This window comes from Phytophthora cinnamomi (genome assembly GCF_018691715.1).
Source record: "Phytophthora cinnamomi strain GKB4 chromosome Unknown Contig1, whole genome shotgun sequence".
NCBI lineage: Eukaryota > Oomycota > Peronosporomycetes > Peronosporales > Peronosporaceae > Phytophthora > Phytophthora cinnamomi.
In genome coordinates, this window is record NW_027150934.1 from 450223 (window position 1) to 476961 (window position 26739).

The following is a 26739-nucleotide window of genomic DNA, read 5'->3' on the forward strand; positions in this document are numbered from 1 at the left end:
AGGTGCGCGCGGCTCACCAGAGGGGACAGCGCTTAATGCTGCTGTCCCGGAGTGCCCAGAAAGTGCGCGAGGACGCGCACAAGTGAGGCCAACGTCGGCAAGGCTGCCGACGTCAGGAGAAAAAGACGTACTGGTTCCGGGAACCAATACACACATTCAAGCGTGTAAGGGACAGTCCCTGACCCGAAGACGTCAGGTCGACAACGACGCGTCGGCTCTGGGAGCCGACGCACCCTCGGTCATGAGGGGCTCCGCCAATAAATGGCGTCGAGGTGACGAAGGCGTGTCAACTCCGGGAGTTGACGCTGCAAACAGTGCGGACGGTTGCAAACGTACCGCACTGACGCAATTTGCATGCTGTCGTGCAGCCGAGCTGCACGACGAAGCGCCGTGCGATCAAGCCGGGCTTGATATCGCGCGCCCGCAGACAGGGTCTGCCGGCGAAAGGACACAATACCGTGCAGCCGGGCTGCACGAAGGAAAATGCGGTCAAGCCGGGCTTGATACCGTGCGCCCGCGGACAGGGTCCGCCGGCGAACAACTGTCCACGGCCGGGCCTGGACCAGAAAAAACAAATGTGCGGAGCCCGGCTCCGCACAACAAGAAGACGGCGCAAGCGGAGAACGCTGCGCAAGTCTCGGTCCGGGACCGAGACGCAACAAGAGCAGTCTGCTGGGCAGACTGCGGCGGTGACGCCGGATGTCGAGACGCTAAGCGTCTTGACGCGCACCGATACTGGATTCCAGTATCGTGACTTGGAACTCGCTAATCCTCCGACGACGGCGTCGGAGTTGACTTCGCTTCCAGCCATGAGCTGGAAGCGCTTCACACGCGACTTGCACGATGGACGCATCGAGCAGGTCTGCGTTCTTTCGAACAGCGAAAGAACGGCGAGCGAGAGCGAAGAGCTGAGGCAGCTCTTCATGGGAAGTACCACTGAGAGTGAAGACACTCTCAGTGCGAAGACGAAGCGAGAGCGCTTCGAGGAACAAGGTTGGGACTCGCTGAAGTCGAGTCCCTATTACGAATTGTTGAGGGAGTACAAAGACGTACTCCCGGAAGAAATTCCTGCGGAGCTTCCGCAGGATAAGGGCATTCAGCACGAGATTGATCTCGTGCCGGGCACGAAGTACTGTGTCACGCGGCAGTGGCCACTGCCGCGAGAACAAGTAAAAGCAATCGACGACTTCTTTGAAAGTCGTCGCAAAGCAGGACAAGTGCGGGAATCAAAGTCCCCGCACAGTGCCCCGACGTTCTGTGTCAAAAAGCCACAGGGCGGATGGCGCATCGTTCATGCGTATAACAAGCTGAACGATGCGACGGTACCGGCGCAGACACCGATACCGCGAAAAGATGTTATCATCGATTCGATGGCCGGGAGCACCGTTTACAGTGCTCTCGACTTGCGAGACGGATTCTATCAAATCCTAATGCGTGAGAGCGATATCCGTCTCACGGCAGTGAGCACGCCAAGCGGCATGCTCTGGGAATGGTTAGTAATGCCGCAGGGGCTCAAGAACGCCCCTGCGACTTTCAACAGGTGCGTGACGCACTTGTTGCGCTCGGTGCTCGATTTCGCACCGAGCTACTTCGATGATGTATTCATCCACAGCCGGGCTGTGAACGGGAGGACCGACGTATAGATGCACAGGGTGCATCTCCGGAAGCTACTTGAGCTTATGCGAAAGCATAAGCTCCACGCGAACCTGAAGAAGTGTATCTTCGGGGCGAGCGAGATACCCGTCCTCGGGTGTCTCGTAGGGAAAAATGGCGTTCGCCCTGACCCGGAAAAGGTCAGAGTGATCAATGAATGGCCAACGCCATCCAGTGTCAAGAAACTGAGGCAGTTCCTTGGCTTGGCCACGTACTTGTGCAAGTACGTGGAGGATTATGCGGGCAAGATTCGCCCGCTGTCACAGCTTCTTAAGAAAGAAGCTGTGTGGAATTGGACATCCGATTGCCAAAAGGCATTCGATGCAGTCAAGCGGGGCTTGACTGAGGCACCGTCTTGGCAGTGGCTGACCAAGATCGACCATTTCACGTATTGTGCGACGCATCCGACTTCGCGATCGGATGCGGGTTGATGCAGCACGATCACGAGGGCCGTGATTGTGTCGTCTACTACCAATCGCGTCAGCTGAAGCCATCTGAGCGCAACTATCCGGTGCATGACAAGGAACTCCTTGCCATGAAGTACGCACTCGCAAGTTCCGAGTGTATTTGCTTGGAAGTAGACCATTTGTGGTCTACACCGACCATGCTTCACTGCGCACCGCAGTGAAGTCGCCACACATTTCACAAAGAATGGCGAGATGGCTCTCATTCTTTGCGGAGTATAACTTCCGGGTCGAATACAAACCCGGAAGATTGAATGTAGTGGCCGACGCGTTATCACGTCGGCCGGACTACGCAGAAGCTGCTGACGTCAATGCCATTGACGTCATGCGATCGAGCAAACCCACATCGTCTCTGTTGGATGATGTGAAGGCCGCGTACGCGCACGACGCGGACGCGAAACTCTTGCTGGTCTATGGCACAGCACCTTCTGACAAGGCTCGTCAGAAGTTGCCCAAGCACCTTCGTGCGCGTGCACACCGATATCGGGTGCACGACGGACTGCTTCTTTACAATGCAGTCAACGACAACGCGGACCGCGTTGTCGTGCCGAATGACCATGACCTGCGACTCAGGATCATGTACGAGTATCATGATGCCCCGACTGCGGGATCATCTCGGACGTGAGAAGACTTACGTCCTTCTCACGCGCGACTTCTACTGGCACCACCAGTATAAGTGGGTGCGCAAGTACATCCGTGCTTGCGAGGTATGCCAACGCGTAAAGCCTGCGCCATTCGCGCAGGCTCCTTTACAATCACTACCGACTCCGTCGGAGTGTTGGAAGTCCATGTCTTTGGACTTCATCTTTGGTCTTCCCCCGGATAGCGGAGGGAACACCGGTGTTGTGGTCTTCGTAGACCGCTTCAGCAAGATGGTACATCTTGCTGCGGTGCCGGCAGAGGTAACCGCGAAGAAGACGGCCCGTCTGTTCGTCGACATGGTGTTCAAACACCGTCCGACATCGTGTCGGACAGAGACCCGCGCTTCACAGCGCACCTGTGGCAAGAAGTGTTTACACTTCTGGGGCGCCAACTTTCAATGTCGACTGCGGATCATCCGCAGACGGACGGTCAAACCGAGCGCGTGAATCGCGTGCTCGTCGATATGTTGAAGAGCTACGCTCACTCGTTCCAATACTGGAGCGAGTGCTTATCGATGGCAGAGTTTGCCATCAATAACTCAGTGCATGCCTCGACCGGGCATACACCGTTCTACGTGAATGCCATGCGGCATCCACGTCTACCGAGTTTACTCGGAGTGATGGCTCCCACTTTAAGTGGGGGAGGATCTACGACTGCAACACAGCTGTCGCAAAAAGCCGCTGACACTTGCACAGTGTCAGCCGCGACAACAAGGAACAAGACAACCAGGTCTGCGCGGGGCGCAGACCTTGGCAGGAGGAACCAAGGGTCAGCGCCCTGCGCTGACCCCCAGAACAAGGAAAACGAGTCTGTGCAGAACACAGACTCCACAAAGAACAAGGACCACGGGTCTGCGCAGGGCGCAGACAGCGCGAAGAACCACGCAGAGGCAGGGCCTCTAGCGGAGAGCGAGCTGAATGACTTCAGCTCGGATGCGATTGACTTTGTCAATAAAAGACAAGCCGTAATTCGGTTTGTCCAGGACACGATAGCAGCTTCTGTAGATAAACAGAAGCTGAACGCCGATAATATTGGCAGGGGCAACACAAATGAATTCAAAGTTGGTTCATTAGTTTTGTTAGCTACTCAAAACCTGCCTAAACATGCAGTTTCGGATTTCGGAGCAAGCTTGCTTGCTCCGCGCTTCATCGGGCCATTCACTGTGTTGGCACGGCACGGCAACGCATACACGCTAGACATACCGTCCAGCATGCGCCTCCATCCGACCTTTTACGTCGGACGGCTGAAGCCATACCTGCGCACGAGCCATCTAGCTCGGCTGACCCGAAGCCTCGGCAGGAGCCGAGGCAGAAGCGGAAGCCTTGGCCTCGGCGACGAGCAGCCTCTCCTCCAGCGCGCGGACGCGCTGGAGCAACCCCTTCATCTGGGTCCCCAACTCGACCTGGATGTTTGAGGCGGTCTGCGAGACCGCCGCGACCTGTGCCTTCTGGTTCGCCAGCTCCTGCTTCAGGGCGGCGAACTCAGCGCCCTGCAGACGCTCCACGGCGGTCACCCGGTCGTGGAGAGGCGCATACTGACCAGCCCGGGGCTGATCATACCCGGGGCGTGTTTCCACTCCCGCCACCGCCGATCCATGACGCCCGCGGCTCAACCCGCTGGATTGTTGAGCGGATTGTTGACCATAGTATCCCGAAAACGAACCCTCAAGGGGCTCGTTTTCGTATTCGTTGGAGAGGATTTCCTCCCCATCGAGATACATGGGAGCCGCGGAACGTCTTGCTGGAGGACGTTCAGAAAATGGTGAGGGCGTACGAAGAGCAGTACGCGCTGGTGCAGCGGAAGTAGTACGAGCGCTGCGATCATCGCCAGCGCCCGAACCCTCACGTGCTAAGAACTTATCACGGAGCTCTTTGAGACTCTCGGGCACACGGAATGACGTGTACCCGTTCAGGTCGCGGTCGCTCAAGCGGACCGCGCCTGGGAAGCACTTCGCGCATTGAAAGCCCTCGGGCACAGCGCACGGCACATTTGCCTCCTCAGCAGCAACGTGGAGGTGCTCCAACTTTCCACGCTTCACGTATGTCTCGAAGCGATCACGCGCTTGCTTAATCCGATCACGGTAAGCACTCGGCTTCTTGTTGAAGTTCTCAACAAAGGCGTTCCAATTTTGACAAAGTGCCTGCCACTCGGGCACTTTGCTGCGAGAAGATGTCTTCTTCCTTTGAAACCATCGGAGCTCATGAAAGAGTCCGATGTAGTAATCGCGCCTTTGATGCATTTCCGCATCAAAGTGCAGCTCGGCAGCCACAGCGTCATCTTTGATGGCGCTGCATACGTACAGCGGTACCTCATTCGGAGGTACCGAGTTCCCATATCGGTCCGTAATCTCGGACGCGGACGGCATCCACGGATCGCGAGCGCGCTGCAGGCGCAGCGCGCGGAGAGCCTTGAGCTTTGATATCACGCGCTGCAGCAGCAGCGCGCGGAGTACTGAGAGCCCCAGTGGAAGCGAGTGGGGTATCGCTCTCAGTACGCGAACGCTTCGAACTCGAAGCGTCCGATTCGTCCCTTTCACGCGGGCGAATGTTCTTGGCAAGAGGGTCGAGCGATTCGCTCGACACTGAGTCTTTGTGCTTTGAGGGCGAGTCCTCCTCGCCCTCCATATCTTCATTGTCGTCATCGAAGTCGACGACGTCGCCGTACTTCGCCTTCTGGCGTTCGAAGTAGTCGTCGATGGAGCGATGACTCCCCACCGACTTAGAAGACTTCTTCTGAGGCGCGCTCATCGTTGAATGAGCGCGGGTTTCTTCTCCAAACGCGGAGAATTGACGAATGGTCAATTCCAAAAGATTGACGCGCGGAGACCCCGCGCGTCTAACCTTAAGGGGGGGATGGTGTAACGGGGTACACGCACAAGTGGCTACAAGCCACTTGTGAATTTAACAGATAGGTTATCTATTAAAAGTTTTAGATACTTCCTCACATTGGTGTAAGTCACACCAATGGATACATTGAAGTGGACCACCACAGTGAGTGGTCCACACATACCCAAAGATCCTATTGGTAGAAAGCAGCATTTTTCTACCAATTAGAGACGTGCATATTAGCGGGGCTCTGACAGCCAGCCGCTGTCAACCCCTTTCATAGATGATAAACAGTTTTAGCAGATTTTAGAGGAAGATCAATTTACAAACAATACAGTTCTCATTTTTACCTAATCTAAGTCACTTGGAATCCTATCTTAACTTATATTTGTGTATTCAACTATAATTAACCTAAGTAATTACTAAGTACTTACGCTTCCTCATACACGTTCCGCAACGTGTAAGCTAAAGTAGTGAGTCAAGTTAGACCCACTACATCTCGAGCTTAACGTAGCTGCGTGTCCGAGGCTTGAGGCCGTTCGCGTAGCACAGGGCCTGGTCGAGTACGCTCATGCCTTCAACCCGAAAGATAAGAGCAGAGTACTCGCCGTTGTAGGTCTCGATATCCGCCGTCTGCTTGAGCCGCTGAAGCTTCTCACGCAAGACGGCCTGGTAGTTCGACGCTTCGAAGTGTTGGAGCACATGCTCACGGAAAATCCCCACGTGTGCTCCTCGCTTCTCGTCGTCGAAGACCAGTGCAAGAACCACCCGGAAGCCGGCTTCTCCATAGCCGACCCGGCGATTCCTAGCAGACGCACGCTTGCGTCGTCGATCTGGATGCCGTTGATGCGGCAGGCGTTCTCGATCTGGAACAGCCATTCGCGGACGTCCTCTCCCCTCTTGCTGGTGAACTTGGGCAGATTGCTCGGCACTCGCGTGCGCTCTTCCATGGCTTGATTCAACCGGTCGATCTCGGCCAGTAGCTGGGCGTTCGTCAGCATGGGCTCTTTGTGGTCAGGTTGCTGGGACCAACAAATGCTACCAGTTTAACAGGAAGAAGCTTGACTTGGGGGAGGGCGCGCTGTGGTATCAGGAAATGAAGCCGAAGCCAAAACCCAATGGCGGGACGAGGGACGAAGAAGACTCGAGGCGCCGGCGTTAACTGGCAAGTCACAACCCATCGCCAGTCATTGGACTAAACTCCCTGATCGCTGATTGGCCTAAATAGGCCGGTGACGGTGACTCGTCGACGGTCCCAAGTCAAGAGCGGGCGGTTGCAGCTCGCTAAGTGCGGGGCGAACCTACTGGCAAGATCCGAACTTATGAGTCATCGGCGCCTGTACCGAGTCGTCGGTGGCGTTTCAGCGGCCGTTTGAGTCGTCGGTAACGCTGCCACGTCGCAGAGAAAGCGCCGAAGAGTCGTGAGTTACAACTGGCGGTCCAAAACGGACGCGTTTATACTTGATATTTGTATTGATCGATCGGAAACTTAAGAGAAGACAAGATAAGCTTTCGGGCAACAATAACAGAACAGCTTTTCCTCCCAACCACGCAAGGGCGACACCGGTGCCTGCAGTGAACGACCTGCAGCTCAAGGTAAACCTGGTAGGTAGGATTATGACTGTCGGTGTGCACATCTACTAGTGTAGCGTGTGTTCATCCCTGGCAGGGCCAAGAGTTAGTGGCCGGTGTATTGGTAGCGACGAGTCGTCGCCAGGAACTGGAGGAGCGAGAGCGCACTCCATTTATTTCTTCCCGCCGGAGTATAGCTCCGGCACCCTCGTATCACGCCGTAAAAGGCCGGGACCCTTCCTTCTGAGGGCCTGCGAGGTATATTTTGTGTGTGAGAGCGTGCTAGCCTTTGCTCGTGGCTAGTGACGCTGAGTCTTCCGTCGGTCGACTAGCGGAAGCTCGGTACACAGGGGAAACATCAACCCGGTGCAAGGGAAAGTTCCTGGGCCTTCCGGTTCTAACCCTAACAAGCCCATTGAGTCTTCGGTGACTCGGTGGGTGTTGTTGGTGGGGAAAGTGTGCCATATATAAATTAGCGCGTGTTCCTACACGACAACTGGTGCCGCGACCCGGGATTGGTGCGACCTTCTGTGTTTCGTGCTACTGCAGGTCGATCGACTTTACGAGCAACCAAGAAGAAGAACAAGAACAAGAAAAAAAAAAGAAAAAAAAAGACGAAGAAAGAAGAAAATGGCGAAAGGATCACGTTCAGCGGTACCAGCAACTCCAATGAAGACTGGCGGAACGCGTGGCAACGACTTGACTGCGGCCCTGATCACGCCGCACCTCGACCCGATTGCTGAGCGGACCGTCAGCTTCGACGACTCGATGACTGGATCCGACGCCAAGGACGTGGATGAAGACTACGACGGTTACCTGGAGGAGAAGGCGCCTGCGCTAGCGGTGGTGACACCCGAGACTCCGGAAGATGCAGTGCTGTCTGCGGGACGCAGCGCGGACACGCGTTCGTTGTCGCGAAACCTCGCGGTTGAGCTTGACGATGACACGCGCTCTGTGACGCGCAACCTCGCGGATGAACTGGATGGTGTGGATGGCCCAGGGCCAGCGTATGACGACTTGGAAGACTTTGAAGACGCCGCCGACGACTCGAGGTCACCGGTCCTGACGACTCAAGTGACCGAGCAAACCTCCGGTAACCGACCACCACTCAACGGTGACACGCCGGCGACCAACAAGGTTCTCGGTCGACTGTACGAAGAGATAAAAAAGAGCGACTGGGGTGAGCTATTCGAGCCAACGATGACTCGCCAAGCGGTTTGGGCCAATTTGTGTCACGAGTTGGCTCGCCCAGTGAGTTCCATAACAATCGAACAAGTGGTGAAGGAAACCGAACGATTTCTGAAAGCATTGGGGCTTCAGCCTCTGGAGCACCCCTCGCCGTTGACTCTGGAGTGCTGGGTGCCGGCTGAAGCGGGCGCGGAGCTCTGGAAATGGAAGAAATGACTCCGCACAGCCTTCGGCGTGAACTCGTTCACTCTGGACGACTCGCGGAAGACTCGTGCGGCTCGCGAAGTGGTCGACCCGGCTTGCGTGCCGCTGCCGACGACTCCGAAGAGGGCAATCCGCGAAAACCTCAACCGAAAACCCACCGGAGGGGTGTTTAGCGCGTCAGGAGAGCGATCCCAGTACTTTCAAGACTCCCACATGGTAACTCCACCAACTACGGGCTACTCAGACCGCGCTGGACGCATCACAGATGACTCAAAACCGGCCAGGGGCACGAAAAGCAGATCAGGACGGAGCAGGATCCGCCGCAGCGGGCCCACCGACGACTCGCCGGACGAAGAAGCGGACTGTACCGGTGATGGAGGAGCGCAGATGGGCGAATACCTGCGCCAAATCCGTGAGGTGACCGAATCCGAGTTGCTTAACGCGACTCCGAGGATCGAGGTGGCAACGCATCGCCCACTGGGACAGATCAAGGCGTTCTCGGGCACCAGGAACAAGAGCGAGAACTCGATGCAATGGCTTCGCGCCTTTGTCTACGAGATGAAAGGAACGCGAGCATCGCCCAATGAATGGTGCATGCCTTTCGAGCTGAGTCTTCGAGACGGTGCTCTACATTGGTACCGACAACTGCCCAAGAAGACCAAGCGGACGTGGAGCCTCTTAAGCGAAGCTTTCATCAAATACTATTGCTCCCAGTTCAGCCAGTCAGCGGAGACTCGCTACTACTCAGCCAAGCGCGAAGACAAGGAACATGTTTGCGACTACCTAAACCGGCTCAATGGCTATGCCAGGAACGCCGGGATTCGGTTTGAGAGCAACGGCCGCAAAGCACGCGCCCACGTCAAGCGGTTCCTCGAGACTTGCGGCGACCGAGGACTCGAACAACGCCTGTGCCACCTGCGCATCTCAGACATACATGAGTTGGAAGAGATGATCCAAGAGATACTGAAGATTGACGAGCGCAGTTCGTCCCGCGAGTCATCGTTGCCTCACTCTCGAGCTCGGGATGTCTCCCGACGACGTGATGACAGACGTCGCGATGACTCGCGCCGCCACGAGCGCTTGGAAGACGCTCGCCAACGTGATGACCGCCGCCGCGACGACTCGCGGGATGCTTACAACCGTCGCGACCGACGCGAACGAGATTATGAGCGTCGTCGCGACGACTCACGCAATATGCCTCTCGTGAGCTTAGCTGAAGCATCTGTCGCCGGCATCGTCGCCGAACTTCATGGACGGGACACGCGGAACACGCGGAGCGAGCTGCAGCAACAACGCCACAGATATGATGGCGACAACAACAGCGAAGATGGAAGTGAACACGGCAGCGACGACTCACAACGTTGCGGCGAAGACAGGGGTGATAGCTATTCGTCAGACGGAAGCGACCACTACCTTGCGGCAGCCAATGACAACGAACGACGAGTCGCCGCTGAAGGCACGTACGCCCGGTCCGCCAACCGACAACCCTGGGGTGACTCAGCAGGGCGCAGCCAAGGCCGGGACAATCGGCTCCAGAACCGCGGTTACCGCGACGAGAAACCTCGCCAGTATGGGCCGTGCGCAGCCTGCGGGGGCCTCTATCACTCGGCGCACTACTGCCGACGTCGGTGCAAGCTGTGCAAACAAGTGCACGACGCCGGAAAATGTGAAGTGTTCCAAGAAATCACCAAGATCATCAAGTCCAAGGTGGACAAGAACGACCTCACACCCGAGCTCCAAGAACCCCTGTTTTCGGACCATTTAAACTAGGCAGCCCGCCAACTACGGCTGGGTTGGTCCCAATCGGGCTGCCACAGTTAGCCGAGCCCGCAATTGAAGCTGAGTGCATCTTTGCATTGTGGGCGAATGCGAATGGACGAAGACTGAACAAGACAACGACAGGAAAACGACGGAATTGGAAAAGGAGAGAGGCGATTGCCTCGGTGGAGGTGTATGGTGTGAAGAAGACGATAACGAAGAAGTGGGAGATACCGCCGAAGACTGGCTGACAAGCGCAATACTAGAAGACTCGCGCCGACGACTCGCTCCAGAAGTGCGACTCTTAGCTGGAGAACGGATGGGATGGTGGTCGGCGCAGAAGTTTGACAAGTACGTAAGGATGCGGACACTGGTGAACGGAGCCGTGAACGACTCGGGCACGAGGATATTGCTGGACACAGGAGCAAACGTCAGTGTCATCTCGGAGAAAATTGCCAAGCGACTGAAACTCCGCGAAGTAGTGGGGCATGGACGTTGCAAGGATGTACAAGGGATCACCAAGGGCAAGATGATGACGACTCGCCGAGCGAAGGTGAAAGTCACCCTTGGATGGGAACGCGTTTATGTTTTTGAAGTCTGGATAATGGATCACTGCGCCGGGGTAGAAGTGGTGCTTGGCACCGACTTTATGATCCCGGCCGGTATCCGACTGGACCTCCTAAACGCAACGGCCAAGCTCCCCGACGAGGTAATGATCCCGCTGATCAAGACACAAAACATGATGGACGAGGCCGAAGGAAGCCACGTCGCGTACGGTCCGACGGAACCAATGCAAATACCGGGCCATGAATGGGACGAGTTCAAACTACAGCGGCGACAACCCGAGCCGACGACTCACGTGCCTTGGATTCGCCGAACTGAGACGTTCATCCCGACTGTCACCAGGTTCTACAAAGGACGTCCAGTCAGGATTCGACTTACCAACGCCACGGACAGGCTGGCGAGTTGTCCGGTGCACTTCCCGGTGTTAGTCTGGGTTCCGATTGGGTCGTTACCGAAGACTGAAGGCTACGTGCGGCTAGATTCCGCAAAGTACAAGGAGTGGCAGGTACTCGCATACGCTGCCGCACGAGACAAGGCACTACTCAAGTGGGAAGCTGAACTCTACCAACAATGGTTGGCCAAGCAGCCTGCAGCGGTGGAACAAGTGAGCTACCCGACACCCAGAGGTATCTTGCAGCGACCTGACGAAGACTCGGCCGAGGAACCACCCGTCAACAGTGAACGTGACAGTGCCGACGACTCGTCGGTGACGGATGACTCAGAATGGATAGCGGAGGAACATCACCGACGACTCGATGCTACTGCCGGCGACTCGACGGGGGTGACGACGACTGACGATGAAACCAAGACTCCAGAAGCAGCTGGATCAGGACTGGAGACTGCTGAGTCGACGGTACACCGCGACAAGGACCAAGGACTAGAGTGCAGTCCGAAGAGGCATCCACCGATGACTCAGACTGCTCCCAGCCGAGAAGTCGGAGACATCTCAACGACTCTCGGCCAGACGTTCATAGCAGTAATGCGCGTACTGGCCACGGAAGGTACCGTCGACAGAAGCGACGAGACGGCTGAGCACCCGGCGGCGGACATCGAACTGGAGGACTACGCGCATGAATTAGCGTCCCTCCCCGATCTATCAGAAACGACGCCGACAACACTCGACTACTCGGCGGTGAACGTCAAGAATCCCGGGTTGTCGGCAGACCAACAAGGGAGGCTAATCGAAGTACTCCGACGCCATGAAAGTATCATGATTGAAAGCGGGAATGCACTCCCACCGCCAGCATATGGCGTTGTCTGCGACATAGATGTGCAGGGGCACGCGCCGATCAAACAACGGGCCCGACGGATCCCGTTCAAGCATTTCAAGAAATTGTACGAACGGCTCAAGGGACTGCTCAAGGCAGGGCTCATCGCGTTCTCAGACAGCCCGTGGGCCTCGCCAATCGTCATTGTCCTCAAGAAGAATGGCCAAGATATCCGCCTCTGCATCGACTACAAGATGGTCAACGCGGTCACAGCGATCCTGGAGTACGCCATGCCACTCGTCGACGACTTGCTCACGGACCTAGAGACTTACCTGTGGTTCTGCTCGCTCGACGCGGCCAGCGGATTCTGGGCCATCCTGATGACTCTACGTGCGCGCAAGATTTCGGCATTTGTGTGTCCTCTGGGGCACTTCGAGTGGCTACGAATGCCTTTCGGCCTCAAAAACGCGCCGATGATCTACCAACGGATGATAGACAACGCGTTGTGGGGATTTGTGCAACCGAAGGGCGACTGGAACGACTTTGCAGCAAAAATGAAGGCCGCCGAAGACTCGGCAGAACACTGCCGACGACTCGAGTCGTCACCTCGCCTACCAGGCACTACAGCGACGACTCGAACCAAGTTTGCAGCCGCCCGCGATGACTCGAAGACGGCTGAACCCATTGTTCAACCCATTAACAGCCTAGAAGCCGATATGTTTACGACCAACGAAGCCGACGAGTCGTCGCTGGTGCCTGTGTTCGACCGGCGATCCTTCGTGGATGATATCTGTTTCGGTGGCGTAGACTTCGACAGTTGTTTGGCGACGCTGGATCGGCTCCTCAGTCGTTTTGAAGAGTGCCGGATCAGCGTCAGCTTCACCAAGAGTATTTTCGTGCAAGGACGCGTTGACTTCCTGTCCCATGAAGTGTCAAAAGACGGCATTCGGCCCGATCCGAAGAAGCTGGACGCGATCACTAAGCTGTCTTTCCCGCGAACGAAGAAGGGAATGCAGTCTTTCCTAGGTGCGCTGAATTACTACAGCCGCTTCATCCAAGACTTCGCTGGCTACGGCGCGGCGCTGTACCAGCTCAAAGAAGACGATTTCGCGCCAGGGGGTGACCTCACAGTTGCCCGCCGGAGTTTCCAAGCTCTTCAAGACAAGGTTGCGGCAGCGCCGATACTCCGCCACTTCGATCGCACCAAGGAAGTGCACGTCATGCTGTTCGCAAATGAGTGGGCATTGAGCTCCACGCTGCTACAGTTGCATGATGACAAGTTGCACCCTGTTCGCTTCTGCGGACGTGTATTGAAGGATGCCGAAATGAACTATCATGCGGCGGAGAAAGAGGTGCTAGCACTGTTGCTACTACTGAAGACTTGCTACACCCAGTTGGCGGGACGGACAATACGAGTCTACACTCGCTTCTCCACATTGGAATGGATTACCAAGTCGAAGTCACTCTTTGGGAGAGCTGTACAATTCGCGGTATTGCTCTCCCCGTGGCACCTGATCGTCCAACGAGTCAAGGAGAAGGACTGTGCCTTCACCCAGCTGCTCCAGTCGACGGTGACCAACTTCGTGGATCTCGATGACTCACTGGAACTGGTTGCCCCGCCGACTAAGGGCTCACCGACGACTCGCATGGACCCAAACTTGCTCTATGCACGCCTACCGACGACTCATACAGGTTTCGTGGTCTCTTTCGATGGGTCAGCGAAGACTGAGAAGTACGGTGGTCACGGCAGTTGCTCATGGATCGGGTGGAGCCTTCCGGACTGGAGAATAGTTATTGCAGCGAACGCTTATCTCGAGGAAACCACGGTCAACATCGTCGAGTACACCGGCATGAACAACGGCGTTCTCGCCGCGATCAAACTCGGCGCCGAAGACTTAGTGGTCGTGGGAGACTCGAGACTCGCGATCCAGCAATCCCTAGGGGTGATAGCTTGCCGGAAGGAATCACTGATGGCACAGCTTAATCATCACAAGGAGATCACGGCACGATTGCGGTCAGTCAAATACCTGCACGTGGTACGCGAATACAATGTTGCCGCGGACTCGTTGGCAACAGAAGCCTTGGAGTCAAAAGTTTCCAAGGTCATTCTGAGTGAAACCCGGAAAGCAGAGTTGACAGGACTCAATCGGATACAAGAAGTGATCTACGAGTCGCCGCCGCAAGGATCAGAAGCACAAAACCTGGTTCCAGGAGGCTCTATTCAAACTCTGAGCGGCGTCTCGACCGTGAAACGCAAGACATTTGCTGATTTCGTACGTCCAGGACCTGGAATGCTACTGGCGATGACTCGGGCGCAGACCAAGAGCAAGAAAAAACATGTTCGATTCACACATGACAAGCCGAAGCCACCACCGAAGACTCGCCCTAACCGGAAACCTCCTGATATTCAACCCCCAGAAACGACTCAAGCTCCACCAGCAGCTCCTAACGCACAAGACATTGATCCCGTAGAAGTCCAAGAAGAGAGACGACGACGCATAGCAGCCGCACAAGACGAAGAATTGCGATGGGCTAACCTGAAGACCTTGTTACGTGGAGATGTCGAGAAACTTGGATACCGAGCCGCCAGAGATGCATGGAAAATCGCAGATAAGTTCGTGTTGTCGGAGGACAATTTGCTACACTACATGGGAACGAGTCGTCGGCGTGACGCTGAGTCGCAAGAGGAGATATCGCTGCGTCTGGTGGTACCCACCACGATGATTCAAGAAGTACTCCAGAATTGTCATGACTCGCTGGAAGGAGGCCATCAGGGTGTGGTGAGAACCTACCAGCGGATCAAGCGAGATTACTACTGGTTGGGACTCTATACCGACGTGGAGAAGCACGTGAAATCGTGCCCCAATTGCAGCACCAGCAAGAGCCGCCCCCAACTTAAAGGATACTCTCTTGGTAACGTGCTGGCGGAACGGCCTTTCCAGATAGTGTCTATGGACTTTGTGATACCACTGCCGAAGACTCGGAGGGGCAACACAGCCCTGCTGCTCTTCCAATGTTCTTTCACGGGTTTCATCATTGCGAAAGCCACGGCGGATACGAGCGCACTCAAGGTGGCACAAGCATTCGAAGAATGCATATACCGACGATTCGGTGCGCCATCACTCATCCGCCATGACCGCGACCCACGGTTCATGAGCGAAGTGTTCCAAGCGTTTGCAGAAATGATGCGGTCAAGGTCCCGAGCAACGCTGAGTTACCGGCCGCAAGCAAACGGACAGCAAGAACGGTCAGTCAAAACTGTAATGCAATCCGTCAAGGTATACGCCGAAGACCCGCTCCAACAAGACTGGGACGAGATCGTGGAGCGCTTAGTCTTCGCCATCAACAACTCACAAGACACGACTCGGAAGGAAACACCATTCTACTTGGTGCACGGGTGGGATGCCCAGTCAACGCTGAAAGCCATGTCATCCTCGCTCCGACGCGGCACGCCGAAGCAGTTAGACGCACTGGCGTGGCGCCGCGAAGTCAACAGACAACAGCAGATTGCTATGGAGATGGCCAGGGAATACCAAGCCACCGAGAAGACTCGCAGAGCCCGGGAACATAACGCCACACTCAGTAGGAAAGAGAAGACAATACTGGCGAAGACTCGGGATCACGAGTCGTCGGCGGCGGCACAAGACCAACCGTCTACGGGACAAGACAACCCCGTCCCAAGTCACCTGTCGCTCAAACCAAGTACGCATGTGCCACCGACGAGTCGCGAGTCGTCGGCGAGTGCCCCAAACCAACCGTTTGTGGGACGGGGGGACATGTCTCTCGGGACAGGGTGGATCCACCGAAGACTGGCGGAATTGAGCCGATTGCAGGCCGAAAATCAATGCTGCCGGTCCCGTTCGATGTCGGCAGCAGGGTCTGGTTGTACATGAAGAGAGTCAAGCCCGGCCTTACCAAGAAACTGACACACCGGTGGCATGGACCCTTCCGGATAAAAAAGAAGATCGAAGCCTATGCCTTCGAACTCGAGTTACCGGACCGCAGTGGATACCGATTCTACCCAGTCGTCCATATCTCCCGACTAAAGCTGATTGATGAGTTTGGAGATCGACCGAAGACTCGTCTCGCGCCCGGACTCGTCGACGACACGCGACTAGACTTTGACGAAGAACTGCTCCCTGAAGATAGTTGGGAGTCAGATCATGTGGCAGGAGAATATGAAGTTGAAGCCATCCTCGACGACCGTGTGCCGTTGTCTACGGGAACTGAAATAGCAGTGCACGAGTTTAGAGTCAAATGGGTCGGCTACGATGAACCATCGTGGGAGCCAGCCGCTAACCTTTCTTGTGGAGGGCTCCTCTATGATTACCTGCGGCGAAAACGAAGTGAACAGCGCCTGCAGATGGTTCAAGTCGCCGACGAAGACTAGGTGGCTATGAGTCACCGCCATGACGACCTGTACTTGGGGCAACGCAGCCCAAGACCACAGACGAAAACAGCTACTGCAGTACTACCTTTTTGCATTTGAAAATTAAACGCTACCAAGACGGACAGCTAAACTCAACGGCAACTCAGAAGCGGAATTGGAAACGAAAACCAAATGCATAGAAGACGCTGCCGACGACTCGCTTGAACCCGACTTCAACTCAATCAGGATCGGAGGCAACAGCTGCCCGAGCCAAGACACCAAGCAAGCTCGAGTCATCGGAGCCACCAGCAGCATCCAGAGCTTGTCCTCCCGGAACAGACGCAGCAGTCGTCGAAGACTCAGACGCTGCAGGAACGCGAGCATCACCAAACTCGGCCACCCATTCTGAGCTCAATTCACCAGGCTGCAGCGACGAACTTGGAACAACTCGACGACCAACATCGGCGCGCGAAGAACCAGCCGGGGCAAATAGCGGAGCCGACGGGTTGCACGGGACGAACGTGATGTTGTAGGGGTGCTGCTCCGGCACATCGATCCAGCCGTTCCGCCAAGGCTCCGCAGCATCCAGGGCCGCGACCTCGCTCAACCAGTCGACAGTCTTGGGCTCCCAAGGCAAGTACTCCAGAGAATATCCGGGCATGGTCGGCTCGAGCATGAACTCGGGTTTCACCTCCGAGAAAGCCGGATCCTGGCTGCTGCCCCACTTCCAGATGTACGGGACCACCTTGGCGCGGAGACGGTCGCTGCGTTTGTTGCGCTCGACCACGTACCTCGACCAGGCAGCGTTCAAAGCATCTAAGTCCTTCCTCGTCCGAGTCTTCCGCGCGGCAGTCCAGTCCATCATATCCAAGTCAGCAGTAACTGCGGAGAACGTAGTCTCCACGGCCTCCGGAAGGATCCAGTGATCGCGCTCCCAAAGCGAGAAACCAAGGTCAACGTTGTCCGAGTCGCCACTCCCACGAAAATTGCTCCAATATCCCATCACCCGAGTCATCGGCGAAGCCCGCTGGGACACCTTGGAGTCGGGATCAAACTCTGAAGTGTCAAAAAGACACGCTTGAGACGGGAGTCGCCGGCAAAGCTTCTGCCACGGATGATCAGGGTTTTTGTAATCCGCGAACGCCGCGATGCCTTCAGGACTGGAAATAATTCGGAGATCCCGGGGCACCGGTGCAGGCAACCGAGCATTCAGCATCTGGGTCCAGCACTTGAGAGCCCCAGGACGCGTAAAAGGCGGCTCGGTGTACGGCACAGCCCACTTGGCCACTTGCTTGGAAAATCGGACGAGGGGTAACTGGCCCCGCGCCGGCGACGGTACCACAGGAAGACGCCGGGGGCTGGAATCTGACCCAGGGGTGGACGACGAAGTGGCGACGACTCGGCCGCTTCCGGAAGACGCAGACTGGCGTGGAACGGAAGAACGACGGTGTTGCCGACGGTGACTCGTGTGAGTCTTCGGTGGAACAGGAGGTGTCTTCTTAGGCTCCACACCAGCACCTGAGATAGCTCCCGACGACTCGGGACCTGGGAGCTCCAAGAGAGAAGAGGATTGAGGGACGCCCACCGATAACTCAATCACTGATCCAACGACCAAATTCTCCGCCTCCGAAACAGTGTCTGGGAGCCATTCGAGAGCAGCGCCAGAATCAACGTGAACTTGCTCGGAAGGAGGGGAAATAGTGCTCGACGAGACAGCATCTTCATCCGATGACTCCACCACACGAGACGGCTTGCGGGAAGGAACAACGGGTGAGCTGTCCGACGAAGATTTGGCAGCGGCCCCGGAGAAGACGGCGCGAGCGGGCGGACCAGTAGATCGCTGAGAACGAGCCCATCGCCCCTTGGGTTTCCTCCTCGACTTGCCCTTGGACGACGAAGCCCCGGAAGCACTCGGGGCTTGCGCTGCCAACGCGGACGGAGACTCTGCAGCCGCAGGAACACTTCCGGAAGACTCGACAACCTCCACCTCCAATTCCAAGCGCTCACCATCTTGAGAAGAAGTCCGAGAATCACCAGGAGGTGTCACCGAAGACTCACGGCTACCACCTCGACGAGAAGAAGACGTACGAGAGCCACGGACAGCAGAAGCTGAGTCTTCGGCGGGGCGGCGAAGTCTCTTGCCCGAGCGACTGGCGGACGGACTGCGACGGAGTGACGAGGAACGGACCCGCTTTTGCGACGCCGAATGAGAAACAGAGCTTGACCGACCACGAACATGATGAGAACCGGCTTCCCTTTGCGAGGAACGCTTGCGTGAGCAACCAAACTGCGCAGCGCGTAAAGCCCGGTCCGCTTCGATATCGGCAGTACGAGTCCCCGGCGTTGTCTTGTTCGCCTCAACCGACCGCTCCTCCGACGACAACTCAACATGAGAGTCCGACTCCAGGAAAGCAGCGTGGGCCAAGTCAACGGCAATGGCATCCTCGGTTCGAGACGGATCCGCATTAGCCAGCATGTCCTTGAGGACCCGCCGAGTCTCGTGGCTAATGTCCAGCAGGTTCCAGTTCAACTCGCCAGTCGACAAACCTGTAAGGCATGAGTCATCACCCAGAATCAGAACACAAGCCAGCACATGCAGCAACTCAACAACCAGTACGAACCTTCGGAGATAAGTACAAGGACGTCTGGGTCCATGTCTTCAACTTGACATGCGCCCGAAGAGTCCGGTTGGCGCGCGTGAACCGCTTCACCTGCTCTTGAAGGTCTTCATTTCGGCGCTGGAGGCGAGTCGACGACGAGTCATCGCCGGCATCCAAGCGAGCCAGAAGATCGTGAAGACGCTTGCTCTGTGCAGTCGACGACGCCACGGCAGCCTTGAATGCCGTCTGCTCGCGAGTGAGCTGGAGAGCCAGACGCTTGCACTCGTCGTCAGCGGCTCTAACGCGGTTCTCCAAGCGGGCGGCTATCTCGGTGTGCGCATTCACGGCTCCACGAAGACCCTCCATCTCCTGGTGGTAGTGAGCCTCCAAGACCCGCAGACGCTTGATCTCCTTCTTGGAGTGCTCGAGCTCCGCGCTTGCTTGCTTGAGGAACACCATGGTGTTCTCGTGCTTGAACGATTCCTTCATCGCCGAGTTTTCGGCGGCAGCACGCGCAGCTTCAGCGGAGTGCAACTGGCCTCGCATCACAGCCATGTCCAGGTTGATGTCATCGTGGACTCCCATGTTGGGCTGAGCCGCCGCCACCACGTCTTCCAGCGAGCGAGCAGCGGCCAAGCGAGAGCCCACGTGGCGGTCCCCACGAATGTTGGGACCCTGGTGCAGGGTGGCATTGAGACGACCGATGAGATCCAGCCGAGGACCCAACACCGCGATCACGCGCTCCGACGTCTCAGCACTGGCTTCCATCACGATTTGCTCAAGGGCCTCACGCGACACCGTGATCAGCGAGTCGTCGGTGGTGGAACGACTGGCCTCAGCGCTCGAAGTAGAGCACCGAGCAGCTAGCTGCGACGACTGGATCGCAACTGAGTCGCCGGCAGCACTACCAACGGGCACATCAACCAGAGAAGTGTCCTGAATGACAAGAAACGAAGGCGATAACCGTGAAGGTAAGCGAGAGCAGCTCAAGATCAAGGTGCCAGTCAACGAGACGTACCGAAGGAGCAGTAGGAGAGGTGGCCAGAGACGCGGACGACTCAGTGGAAGCCTCCAGCGAAGCTTGGTTCGGCGTATCGCCAACAGCGAGTGAGCCCAACTCCGGAGATGATAGGACGACCTGGGAAGCAGACGCACAAAGCCGCCAAGCATCAGCATCTCACGTGAAGCTGATAGAAAGCGAGAAGACGGCAGGAAACTCACCGTGGCCGAACTGGCCGTCGACTCAGCAGCGCTCTCATCCTTAGACACCGCCGACTGCGAGGGAGCAGGAGCAGCAGGCGAACTACCAGCACCAAGCGAGCTTCCTCGACCTGGCGAAGACTGACCAAGATACCAAGATCCGGGTTAGAAGTGAAGACGGCAAGAGAACAAGAAGAAGACGGCTTACCTGGAGCGAAGACCGAGACACACCGAGAGCCCTGAGGGCCGAGTTCACGGCGGACTGGGCAGCACGCGAAGAACCAACCATGGCACAGGAGCACCCCGATGCTCACCAGCACGCGGCTCGAGTCGCGGTGGGGGCAGTTGTGGTATCGGGAAATGAAGCCGAAGCCAAAACCCAAAGGCGGGACGAGGGACGAAGAAGACTCGAGGCGCCGGCGTTAACTGGCAAGTCACAACCCATCGCCAGTCATTGGACTAAACTCCCTGATCGCTGATTGGCCTAAATAGGCCGGTGACGGTGACTCGTCGACGGTCCCAAGTCAAGAGCGGGCGGTTGCAGCTCGCTAAGTGCGGGGCGAACCTACTGGCAAGATCCGAACTTATGAGTCATCGGCGCCTGTACCGAGTCGTCGGTGGCGTTTCAGCGGCCGTTTGAGTCGTCGGTAACGCTGCCACGTCGCAGAGAAAGCGCCGAAGAGTCGTGAGTTACAACTGGCGGTCCAAAACGGACGCGTTTATACTTGATATTTGTATTGATCGATCGGAAACTTAAGAGAAGACAAGATAAGCCTTCGGGCAACAATAACAGAACAGCTTTTCCTCCCAACCACGCAAGGGCGACACCGGTGCCTGCAGTGAACGACCTGCAGCTCAAGGTAAACCTGGTAGGTAGGATTATGACTGTCGGTGTGCACATCTACTAGTGTAGCGTGTGTTCATCCCTGGCAGGGCCAAGAGTTAGTGGCCGGTGTATTGGTAGCGACGAGTCGTCGCCAGGAACTGGAGGAGCGAGAGCGCACTCCATTTATTTCTTCCCGCCGGAGTATAGCTCCGGCACCCTCGTATCACGCCGTAAAAGGCCGGGACCCTTCCTTCTGAGGGCCTGCGAGGTATATTTTGTGTGTGAGAGCGTGCTAGCCTTTGCTCGTGGTTAGTGACGCTGAGTCTTCCGTCGGTCGACTAGCGGAAGCTCGGTACACAGGGGAAACATCAACCCGGTGCAAGGGAAAGTTCCTGGGCCTTCAGGTTCTAACCCTAACAAGCCCATTGAGTCTTCGGTGACTCGGTGGGTGTTGTTGGCGGGGAAAGTGTGCCATATATAATTTAGCACGTGTTCCTACACGACAGATCTTGCCGCAGCTATCGTCGACGCGTCCTCCGCGACGGCAACTGTTCAGACGGATGGAAGCTTCTAGAAGCTTCCACAGCCGTCCTACATCTGCCGTATGTATTTTAACCTGGCTTCACTATACCTACCGTAAAGGTGAGTCATTCCTATATCTACCTCCTATTGGCTACCATTTCTACCAATCCGATACAGTAACCGATGGGGCTTCCAAAACCCATATGAAACCGTTTTATCGCTAGGAGTGGTGAAGATTAAAGGGCCATCAAACCTTGATCACTCGTTTGTCATAGTTAGCCAGCCCCTCAACTCGCAACTAAATTAAAAAAAAACTTACCTTCACTATATGATCAAAGGAACCCCCGTGTTGCATTATTTTTTAAATTTTTGATCCTCAAGGGAAGCAGCTGACTTTCGCGCGCAGCGCTCTGTGTTTCGCGCATAAAGCTTTCATTTCAAGATTTACCTGGCCGTGCTCAAGCCGTTCAAGTTGAGCCCCCACGCGTCAGCGCGCGTTGGGTACGCTTTTAGTTATCCACTGTGGTAGTAATAAAGCATGCCGATCCGTTAGAACCTCGCAGCACACTAACGTGTTATCTGTTGTGCACCTCTATTTCCTTTAGACATAAGCATATCAACTTCTGTGGCTGCGTAAGTCAACTACTCACGATGACGACCAACAGTTGATCCACGTCCCAATCCGCGCCGACGAACACAACGGCACCAGACGGAGGCGCAATAGGCGTCTGGGCCCTCCGAGCGAGCGCAGCCGCATGCTGTGGGCCACCGACGAGCACGACCGCTTCCTCGAGGCGCTGGAGCTCTATCCTTCTGGGCCCTGGAGAGTCATCGTCGACCACGTCGGAACGCGAGCCACCAGACAGACGATGACGCACGCTCAGAAGTAGCGACAGAAGATTGCATTTACTTCTGCTGCAGAAGACCTGACGAGTACACGTGCGACATCTGTTTGTTGGCTATATTCGTACTACCATCGTGACACGAAGCGACTGTGAACATTAGTGTTAGTATGTCTTTGGCACACAGTTCGCGGCTGCCTGGTGGCAGCACAAAACAAGGAGAGGTCTCAGACATGGCACTTTAGTGGCGAAATCGAGGAAATGATACCATGTATAGTGAAACCCATATAATTTACCAACTCAGTTTATCAATCGTTGGATGAATGTGCACAACAGTCGTATTATACAGTCAAACCTGTTTATATGATCCTCCCTATTTGAGCCTTGCCATTTATTTGATGCAAGCTTTGTTGCTACCAAATGTTTTACTTAGTTTTTGTATAACCGCTGTTTATATGTATACAAGGTATATGAGTCACATTTTGGAGGACCAAATTAGGTCTAACCTGTTTATTTGATTTACACTGTTCACGACCACACACTCTTCAAAGCCCCCACTGCTCAACGCCCAACGCCCAACGCCCAACGCAAGCCCCCTTCCCTCGCAATGTCTCCTCGCACCTGTCTGACGCTAGAACAAAAGCTCCAAGTGCACCTAAAGCTCAAGCAGAATCCTGGGATGAACAACCCCATGCTCGCTGAGTGGATTTGACAGCGATTTTATCGAAGTGGGAGGGCGCTGTGAGCGCTAGTGAGTATCTGGCAGTGGACGAGGACGTGCCTGCGCACGAGCCAGATGTGATAGTGGACGAAGCAGGAGGAAGTGATGCAGTTTCGCAGGACGAGCAGGAGGAGGAGGAGGAAGACCAGGAACCCACAATTCAACCTGCCATCGCTCTGAGACACTGCATGGAGCTGTCTGCATTTCTGCTTCAATGCGGAGAGCTGACTGATAGAGAACGAAGAGCTTTACAGACCGTGACCGCTTTGGTTCGGGAGACTACGGTGAAGGCAAAGCGGACTCTGGATAAAATCCTGAGAGTTACTATAGTACTGGGTTTGATGTCACTATTAGTGGCAATTCAATAGTAGCCAATAAATCGTAAATACTAGTGCTATTATCACTACTATTATACGCATACTAATGCTCGTGGTCTACGCTGCTGTTAGGATGTTCAGTGTCCTCTTTCATTCTCTTTTTTCTCTTTCATTCATTTTTCCAGCAGTTTGCTTCAACTGTTCGAAACATGTTTGCTTCCGCTGTTCAAAACAATTCTTCCGCTGTTCAAAACGGTCCCATGAAATACGAATGAGACCAGAAAGAAAATTGAACAGCTGAAGATCAATTTTCTTTCTGGGCTGTTCACAACGGTCACGTGAATTGAATTGAATGGTCAAAACGGTAACATGAATTGAATTTTGAATGTGAAATACGTAATGAGACCAAAAAAGTTCAGTTCAGAAAAGAAGGCCAAAGCTCAGGAAGCTTCGGTTCAGAAAACAAAGCCAAAGATCAGGAAAACAAAGCTCAGGATCGCAGTCCTAACGAACTGTGTCCACCCCCGGTCGCGCCCGCTCGGGCGAGCAGTATTGTCACCCCATTTGAGCCGAACAAGTAAATTGTCGCGTAACCCGGGGTGAACTCGAAGAGGTAAGTTGATTAAGGAGAAAGTTGAAACGATATGCAAACTACGTTTCGAAGCTCTCTGCTCTAGCTCCTCCTGTAGTGTCCTTCACGTAATAGTGGATGCGTGCCAGCGTCCACTGCCTGGTCAAGCTGCGTGCCGTAGGCGAACGGCGATCGAGGTGCGTGCTTACACTGTCACCTACTGGCCTTGAGCGACCCGCAGCCATTGTCATTGGCTCGTGTCATCAAGCCGGGGAGGAGTGAAGCTCGGGGACAACGGTGGCTTGAGCGTAATCAGCCGACACCGCCCCCAAAGCTCACAGGTGTCTCGAGCACTACTCAACTTGCTGAAGGAGGTCATCGTCCTCGCAGGCAATGGCGTACTCGCGAACTTTGCTGGGGACGTCTTGGAGGAGGGTCATGAGAGGCTCCCATGAATTCTCGATGGCCTGCAGCCCCATCCACGACACCAGAAGTTCCCATCGTTCCAGAGGGTGATTGAAGCGATGATCACATATTGCCTCCACTCCTAGCATCATTCCTTGACTCGAGACCAGTTCGAGCAGCTCATCCGTCTGGTTTAGTTCCGCATCCGCGTAAAACTTTAGTCGAGATGCATGCACGTCATACTCCCGCCCAGATATCAGGTGTTGAATAACGAAGGAGTGCGGTTTGGCTTCGATCACCTTGAACGGGCCAACCCATTGCCCAAGCAGCTTGTTATTGGGCAGGCGCTGATCGATCCGTGACCACAGCACAAAATCTCCAACATCGAAATTCACCACTGAACCCTTATGAGCCGCCATGTCCTGAAGCCGCTTGCGCTCCTTGGTGTCCAGAACTTCTTTGTGCATCTCGTGCAACGAGTAGCGTAGCGACTCAAGCTGGTCACCCACGCAAGCGAAGTCAACAACCAGCAGTGGATCTGCATCTGCGCGGTGACTGACGACCGTGTCCAGTGGCGATGAAGCTGGGAGCCCTGTGAAAAGCTCTACCGGCGAGTGGCCTCCTAGAGACTGGACTGGCGTATGGTTCAGGTTGGCTTGTAGGGCTGGCAGGAGGTAGGGCCATTCATGTGTGTCGAGGCCGTACTCCATCAAAAGAGCCCGCATCACCTGTAGAACGTCCTTGTTGAGCCTTTCGACGGTTCCGTTGAGCCACGGAGTATACACTGGCGAGAACACTTGCTCCACCTTGAGCCGTGCTCGCAGATGTTTCACCACTTCATTGCGGAAATGCGCTCCTTGGTCAGACATTAGCATCTCGGGAATCCCATAGCGAGCGCACCACATTGAGAGAGCTTCTGCTGCGACGAATGAGGTTGGTACGGAGCACGGAAATAACTCACAATAGTGGGTCAGTGCGTCCTTAGCAACCAGTAAATAGGCAGTATCACCATAACCATTGCCAAGGAAAAGGAAATCCCAGTGAAGGGCTTCATTCCTTCGCTGCGCCGTGAGTGTCGGTCCATATGGTCGCGAGATGATGTGTGGCCCCTTCACATGCTTACAGAGCAGGCAGCCACTGACAAACTTCGACACCTTCGCATGCAGACGGCCAATGAAGAAACGCTGTTGCAGCACTGACACCATAGGTTCCTGACCACGGTGACCATGTAGTCCAGTGTGTGCCACCGCGAATAGGCGTGCGAGGAGATCTGTCGCTGCATTTGGGATCCAAGGGCGACCCTCAACCATGGCCAACCCACCTTCCTCCTCTAGAGTGACTCGCAGCCTTGAGCGCTCCCGGCCCGCAGCCTGCTGCGCTTCCCGAATCTCATCCACGGTCGGGAATACGAACTGCTCGTCAGAGAGCGGGCGTAGCTGGGAGAGAGCAGTAGCCGGCACGGTACGGCGGCTGCGCGTCTGCACTGCTGCGACGTTCACTGCCTCGCGAGTGTGCCAACGGGACACAATGTCCGCCCACAGATTGTCTTCACCGGCAATGTGCTCAATCACATAGTGAAGCCCACAAAGTCGCATAGCCCACTTCTGGAGCCGGTCTCGAACGTGCTTCTTGAGAGCGTCATGAGGTGCGAAAATGTAAACCAAATTTGCATGGTCACAGTACAGCGTGAATCCTTTGGGTCGAAGCAGCAAATACTCGAGGTCGTGACAGGCTTTCACGATAGGATATGCCTCTTTTTCCACAATCGTCCAGTTTAACTCGTTCTTCTTGAAAGTGCCGCCCTTGCAGATGATCATTTCATGGCGCTGCTTCACAACCGGTAGTGTCGGGTCCCAGTCCACTACTTGTGTCACCACGATAGAGTAGCCGTTCAAGCTCGCGTCTGTGAACACTAGCAGCTCTGCGTCTGGATCGGGCGAGGCCATCAGCGCCGAGGCACGTACGAGAGATAGCACGGCCTCATAGGCTGCCTTCTCAGGCTCTGTTCATACTGTAGCCACGGCGAGTGCATTGCGGCCGCGTCCGCCGACTCGCTTCTTCTCCGCCGCTAATTTAGTCTGGAGGGGGGCTATCTTCCGCGCATAATCCGGAAGAGAGTCTTGAAGCCAATTAGTGGCGCAGACGAAATACTGGAGATCAGCAACTGTAGCAGGTAAAGGGAGTGTGGAGAGCGCGTCTACTCGTGCGGGGTCATGACGGACACCAGCACTGGAGATAAGTCGACCACACCAGAGCACCTCGACTTCAAATAGTTTGGACTTTGCCAT

General features: G+C 55.5%; 1 protein-coding gene across 1 annotated transcript; it reads right to left on the reverse strand.

Moving 5' to 3' along the window:
- Window positions 1–6076: 6076 nt before the first annotated feature.
- Window positions 6077–6585, reverse strand: IUM83_06262 (Pol Polyprotein; the record flags this gene model as incomplete). Its single annotated transcript, XM_067930451.1, has 2 exons — window positions 6077–6319; window positions 6403–6585. The coding sequence occupies 2 exons, from the start codon at window positions 6583–6585 to the stop codon at window positions 6077–6079; spliced, it is 426 nt and encodes a 141-aa protein (XP_067800430.1).
- Window positions 6586–26739: the final 20154 nt, after the last annotated feature.